At 26.9% G+C, this 7,423-nt stretch overlaps 1 protein-coding gene and 1 long non-coding RNA gene across 2 annotated transcripts; one reads left to right on the plus strand and one right to left on the minus strand.

The window, feature by feature from the left end:
* LOC130956412 (BAG family molecular chaperone regulator 2-like) lies at nt 1-1,564 on the plus strand. Its single transcript, XM_057883450.1, has 2 exons — nt 1-404; nt 1,053-1,564. The coding sequence occupies exons 1-2, from the start codon at nt 146-148 to the stop codon at nt 1,268-1,270; spliced, it is 477 nt and encodes a 158-aa protein (XP_057739433.1). The 5' UTR covers nt 1-145; the 3' UTR covers nt 1,271-1,564.
* Nucleotides 1,565-6,773: 5,209 nt separating this feature from the next.
* LOC130955081 (uncharacterized) lies at nt 6,774-7,423 on the minus strand. The gene is made up of 3 exons (XR_009076582.1): nt 7,292-7,423; nt 7,078-7,207; nt 6,774-6,839 (listed from the first exon to the last, which is right to left on the minus strand). It is a non-coding gene; the product is annotated as an uncharacterized LOC130955081 (long non-coding RNA).

The following is a 7,423-nucleotide window of genomic DNA, read 5'->3' on the forward strand; positions in this document are numbered from 1 at the left end:
CATAAAAGACAAACCCCCATATTATCTTCCATGTGTTCTTAACCCATTCTCACATTTTCTTCTATTATATAAACTCCCCACACCTTCTTCTTCTTCTTCACTTTAATTATTTGATCCTCACTTAGTGTATGACACATACAAGAATATGATGATCAAGTTTAGGACAAAGAGGTTTTATAGAAGCAGCTCCAAGGTTGGGAAAGAGAACACTACTACCCAAGAATGCAAAACCAACAATAATAATGTTGGTGAGATCAAATGGGAACTTAGGCCTGGTGGCATGCTTGTTCAGAAAAGGGAGTTTAACAACAAAAGTAGTGATGATGGAGAAGGCATAATCACAATTAGAGTTTCAACTGTCTCACAATGCTATGACATTTCTGTTGAAGCCACTTCAACTTTTGGTATGTATTATGTTCTCTCAAAATCATCAAATTTTTTTTTTTTCAAGTTTGGGGGTTAAGAAATGTAGAAATGTTTTTTGTACTTTGAAGTTCTTAAGCACTCTTCTTATGAGAGTGGACCTTCTGTTCAGTGACAAAAAAAAATTGGATACTGTTAAGTGTTTAATCTAATCCTTCGTTACTTTCTCTCTCTTATTTAATTTTGGTTCCACTTAAAAAATTAAAGATAAAAGATCACACTTTATTCTCTCAAGTGTTTTTTTTACTGGAGAGGATCCATTTTTCTCTTCTTATTGTACAGAACAAAAGAAAAATTAAGAGTATATTTGATTTGCCATTTTTTATTTTCAATGTCTTCTTCAAATTCTTAAAATTTGTGTACTTGTTATTGTTTATTTTCTGTTTTTTTAACAGTTTTTTCCTTAAAAATATATAAGTTGAAACTATTAAAAATAAATATAAAAACCAAATGCATTTTAAATTTTCAAAATATAAATTAAGGGTTGTTGGTCCATTGTGTTTTAATTTATTTTTCACATAAAAAATTAATTAAAAATACTTTTTTTTTTTTAAATAAAAGCTATCAAAATTGAGAACTGAGATCTTCCTCAAGTGGTTGTTTGACAAAATTGCAATAATAACTTGCAGGGGAATTAAAAGTGATTCTTTCACTTATGACAAGTTTGGAGCCAAGAGAACAGAGGCTTCTCTTCAGAGGAAAAGAAAGAGATGACAATGAATTTCTACACATGGTTGGTGTTAGAGACAAGGACAAAGTTCTATTGTTTGAGGATCCAGCTATTAAGGAGAAGAAGATGAAGCTTCTTGGATTGAAAAATAATACTTGTTGTACCATCACTGCATGATGATGATACATGATCATCACTCTAATTGAAAGAAATCCATAATTATTAGTTTAATTTAGTACTAACCTGAAAATGAAATGAAAAGAGAAATGGAGGGAGTTTTAATTTTAATGTCTTTATTAGCTTTTGTTTGTCTTAGAATAGAAACTTGATTAATTAATATGTACTTATCTGGTGGTTGGAGCCTTCCTTGAATTAAGAATGGTGGAAGGTGATAAAATCCCATGTCATTATGTAAAGTAATTTGCAACTCTATGATCAATAGAAGTGTGATTCCCTTTGTATTGTATTATACTATTATTGGTTTTTTTTTCTTTTTCTTTCTCTTTCTCTTTCTTTTTTTCTCTTACAAGTGTCGTTATTAATTTTTTCTTTTGTTTAGTAGTAATGTGTAACAAAGACAGAAATCATGAAATTAAATTCGGTTAGTCTAACAAACTCTTAAATAAACTTCATTAACTTATAGAACTGGAGAATACCATGAGAAATACAAAAAACCAGAAATCATGACAAATTTTTTTCTTATTTTTCTTATCTTGAGACTCAAATGTTTTGATTAAAAAAATGTCTCTTAAATTTTAATTTTACCATAAACGTCTTTAAAATTAAAATAATTACACCACGTTAATTCACTGATTTTTTTTTTTTTTTTGTCAAGTTGGTTTTCACTCCATAAATAATCTGTCACATTTTTTTTCATGTTGGATTAGACAAAGAGTTATTTTAGTTTTGAAATTAAATACTTAATGAAATAATGTCATTTAACTTTTTTGTTGTAACAGATTAATTTAGAGATCACTTTAGGATTTAACTTTTTAAAATATTTTTAAAAATTTAAATATTTTAATATACTTAATACATGCTTAGAAAGTTAATGGTTTTAACTTTAAAAAAATCATAATTAATATGCTTGTTGACAGAAACCTTTTTAAGGTTAATGTAATTAATTCAATAATGTAAGACTACTTTATTTTCACAACAAAAAAAAAAAATGAAAGGAAAGTAGGAAACACAATAATAAGCAGCAGTATTTTAATACTCCAGTTGTATCATTATCTTTATTCAATTATATAAACCCATGCGTGCACCCCGACACAAATTAACAATAATGCCAAAAGTGAAGTCGAAGCTTTGCTTAGTTGCGACAATCTGACCAGAAAAGATGGCAGTTATTTGGGGGTAAACCAGAGTTCAATCAATTGGTTATAGTTTGTTCAGGTCATAATGTTAATCAAATGTTCTCTGAATTATCGACTTTTTTTTGTACTGCTGATTGATTTTATGATAAGATTATATTGAAATTAAATGAATTTTTTTTAGTTTTAAATAGAACGCTTTAAATCTTAAGAATCAAAACAGGATTATATCAAAATTTAAGAAACCAATTTAATACTTTATTATTGATTTAAAATAAAAAAAATTTATATCTAAAAAATATAACTTTTTATAAAACTCATTTTTTGTTTTTATCCATTCCACTAGCATTGACATTTTTACAGTATCTACTCAACTCATTTCTTATCTAAAAAAATAACTTTTGAAATTCATTTTTTATTTTCACCCATTTTCCTAACATTGTCATTTTTGCAGTATCTATTCGTACTCCATAATGCATTAATATTTTTGAATATGGTACACCATTCACACATTATTTATAATCGCTCATATATATTACACTCACATATTTAAATTAACATTTTTTAAACTTCCGTAAAGATTATCAACTCAAAAAATTTTAGTCCTGGTTATATATCTCAGATAATTCACGAACAGATTTTAAATTAGTTAATGTAATTAGAAATTAGATCATGAAGTACTTAGCAAGCAATTTCATCCACAAAGTAATCATGTACAGCAAATATTCTTCCAATCTTGTTTGTTGTGTCGTGTGTGTTGTTGTTGTTTATTTTTCAAAATGGAAAATATTCTTCCAATCTTGTTTGTTGAAGAGAGAGTGAAAACTGAAGAGGGATGATTTATGATTTAATGGTGCAACTTGTACATCCCAATTTCAATTTTTTATTTTTTCCCTTTGTGAAAAGGTGAACCTGCTGAACGTGTGTTGGAAGATGAAACAATTGGGTTTGGATTGAAGCACCACATAAATTAGTTGCACTTTCCAAGCGAGGGTAGTTTGGTAGGTTTGAACTTGAGTGACCCAAGAGTCTTCTTCATAAATATAAATTTGGATTTAACTAACATGTTTGAATACATGATAAGAGTTATCACATTAACCTCCAGGCTCCATCCAACATGTTAATAAAATAGTAAAATAATATTTTAATTATTCTTGAATTTTTTTTGTGTCTAATTATTTTTGAATTAAGATAATAAAGTTTAAAAATAATAAACATTTTAAATTTAAAAGTGATTATAATATTATTTTATTACTTTACTAATATTTTTATTTTAAAATATTTTTTCAAAAAAATTATACAAAAAATGTAGGAAATTTTAATTTTTAAATATATTTATTATAGATTTATTAAATTAAAAAAAATTAAAAAGCTTATGAATAATAACAGTAACATCTAAGGTTAGGTAATTCTATATAAAATTTAAAAAAAAAAACTTTTAAAAGTACCGGTACATTAATATTTCAGTAACTTTTAACCGTTGATTTTTTTTTTTAATTAAAGACAGAGAGACTCGAATTTACGACATGAATATAAAAAAACTATGTCATTTAAATTTTAAATTATAACTCATTAGCTTTAACAGTTGATTTTAATTATAAAAAATATACATAATATATATAATTAAAATTAATGATTAAAGTTCACCAAAATACTAATATACTAATATACTTACAAACTTTTGTAAAATTTAAGAGATAGAGACCTAAAACCCACCCAACTTTAATTCTCACGCTCATGTTTTGTTTGTTAGTTGGGAGTTTTCAGACAAAATCAGAATAATTATATTAAAATATTTAAAATCTTTCCGAAAAATAGTTCAATAGTGTGATATCGAGTAAAATTGTTATTAGCGATTTTGAGTTTTAAAATCACAAATAATGTTTTATGAAATTGTTATTATTTTATTTTAACAAACTTTAAACTTACATATGTTAGATTGTGAAGATATGTTGTAATGTAATTGTGTAGTTCTGGCTTAGTATTATCCTCAACAAACTCTCTCTTCTAAATTTAAATATACAATTAACACTTTATTCTATTAATTTTTCTCCTCAAAATGACCAACACTATAATAAGTGATCATCATCATATCATCATATCATCAAATTAAACAAATTTATAATCGAAACATTATAATTTTTTTCTTTAGTTTCTTCTACGTGGAATTTTTTCTTACACTTGTTACTTATTAATTAATAATTATGTCTAAACATTATTTTTATATTTGTATAATCTATAACAATAGATAAGATAATGCTAGACTTGGTATAAATAACTTCCATTGCCATTGAGAAAGTACAAATTTCAATCCAGCAGTTACTAAACAAACTATTCTTTTTTATTTATTCAAAGTAAACAAATTATTCTCAACTACTATACATGTATATAGATGAAAACACAGTCATAAAATTGATACCTAAAAATTATAAGATAATTTAATAAATTTATCTAAATTATTTAATTATTTTTAATTATCAATTTTATAAACGAATTTATATACATTATTTTTTGTTCTCACAATTCCCTCATCACTAAAATGTAATATGTAGTTGAAAATTCATTATTTATTTAAAAATATTATTCCTACACTAAATTCAACTATTATTTTTAAGAGACACTACAACATTTTTAGGTTGAGGCAACATTTAAAAAGTGTTGCTTAAAGACTGATAAAAAGTTGCTTTTGATCTATGGCAACACTTTTGGACCTAAGGCAATGTTTTTGGGCGGCGTTGCATATGCAGCCGTTGCCTTAGATCAAGGCAACACTTTTTTGTTTCAAAAGCAACGCTTTTAAAAGCAACACTTGGTAAGTGTTACCTTTGGTTGAAAAACAACAACACTTCAAAGGTGTGTTTGAGACAACACTTTTGCAGTGTTGTCTCTTCTCTCATATTTTAGTCACTACTAAAAAGTGTTGCCTATTTACAATAAAATGCAACTCTTTTACGTGTTGCTTATAAATTGAAATTTGCAATCGCTTGAAGTGTTGCCTATTAGTTTTGAATATGCAACCCTTTAAAGTATTGCTTTTTCTTTTAGATATGCAACCTATACAAGTGTTGCCTTTTCTTTTGGATATGCAACCTATACAAGTGTTGCTTTTTCTTTTGGATATGCAACTATACAAATGTTGTCTAATATTCAAAATATGCAACTAATAAAAAGGTTGCCTTTTGATAAAAAATAAAAATTATTTTTGTAATAAAAATAAAAAAATAAAATTTACAATAAAATTTTTTGTTCATACATATGTAATTATTTTAATTAATAAATAAATTTGTGCACAATAGAAAAAAATTATAAAAGAGACAAAATAACTAATAATAAAATTCTAATTAAAATAAATATTAAAAAGTTCAATTAGTATTTCAAATACATGTTTATCAATAATTCTCAACAAAATAATAAAATTCTTGTCTAACAATAACTGTCATAACAAAATACTAATTAATATTTATAAAAAAGATGTCAATCTACTTGTATATTTTATATCCATGCTTAACTTGTCTCATATACTAAATCTGCAAATAATACACAACAAAAAATAAGCAACTTATTATTAAAACTGAAAAATTAGAATAAATTTTTTTTTATGATATTAAATACTATAGATATAAAAGCAATAAATAGGTCTAACAAACTCCTAATGTGGCCAAGGTGATTCCGTTGAAACAAAAGAGATATATTCAGAGACACAATCAATACAAAAAATGAAAGCTTAGTTAATGTCATCAGGCCAAAGTCTAAAATTTAATCAATTTAGCAACAAATTTCACATCTAGCTACATATATATGTTCACTAAGATCTAACGAACACATACTAAAAGTCTTCTCATTAATGATTTTATTAAATTTAAATTCATCTTAGAGTAGAGTTAAACGCCTTGAATTTTAGCTCAAGCATTTTGGCTATACCTTCAAACAAAGGAATTTTTTTTCTAGCATTTAAATAAATAGAGGATTCATTTTTCTAGCATTTTGGCTCTACATTTTCTGTTTTATCAGAAGTGGGAAAGAAAAAGACACTTAATAAGTAAGAATTTCATATAAGGAAAAAAAATCCACTTCCCGAAAGAGACTTCAAAGGCCTAAATTGTAAAGCAGAGTAAGGTGGGTGGGTTAATTCTGATGAGTTTAGAAAATGCTGTTTGTCGGACCCATAACCTATTACCGTGTATATAAATGTTTGAAAAAAGCAAAAGCAAAATAAATCAAATAATTCTCGGCAGCCAAGCAACAAATTTAAGGCAGTTCTACTTCAAGATTGTGATAAAAGCATACTTATCAGAGCAGTTCTACTTTAACTCATTATGACTTACAATAACAGCTTGTGTTCCTGAATCAAGCTCTTTTCCTTTTCATCCAGTTCGAGTTGCAACAAACATATCAACTTGTGACGGGTCTTCTTTGTTCTCATTCATCTCACACTACAAGTAAGGGAGAAGAGTATTAAAAATGGCCAAAAATAATATTTATCTTGTTTTAAGATGGTCATTATACAAGATAAAATCAGAAATGGAGGCCTAATTTAAGGTGTTGAGATTACAAGAACCAAATTGCGGTGTGTTTGTCCATGTGTATAGCTTCAAGTTTTGTTCGTTCTTCTGATGGACATACATAATGGCATTGAGACACATATAGAGTAGTAGTAAAAATAGCACTAACCTATTGCCAAAAGAAGCATGCAACTCAGTGATGATGGTTTCCTCTTCAATAGAGATGTTTCCTCTTTTGAGATAAGCTCTCCAATAGTTGATCCATTTCAATCTAAAACTCTTGCCATATCTTAGTAACCCTTCATGATGAAGAAGAAGAAGAATAAGAGGCTGATAATGAAAGAAATGAAAAGAATAATAGAGATGGAAGCATGCATATATACCAGCATTGTTAGGCAAAGCCCTCCAAGAACCTTCTCCATTGGCTTGAATGTAGTTGGTCAAGATTTAATTTGATCCTCCTCTTTTGTCTAGCGGCCTTTCTTGAGTCCCACCTTGTCACAACAGGGAGCCCT

Source organism: Arachis stenosperma, chromosome 10 (genome assembly GCF_014773155.1).
Source record: "Arachis stenosperma cultivar V10309 chromosome 10, arast.V10309.gnm1.PFL2, whole genome shotgun sequence".
Lineage (NCBI taxonomy): Eukaryota > Viridiplantae > Streptophyta > Magnoliopsida > Fabales > Fabaceae > Arachis > Arachis stenosperma.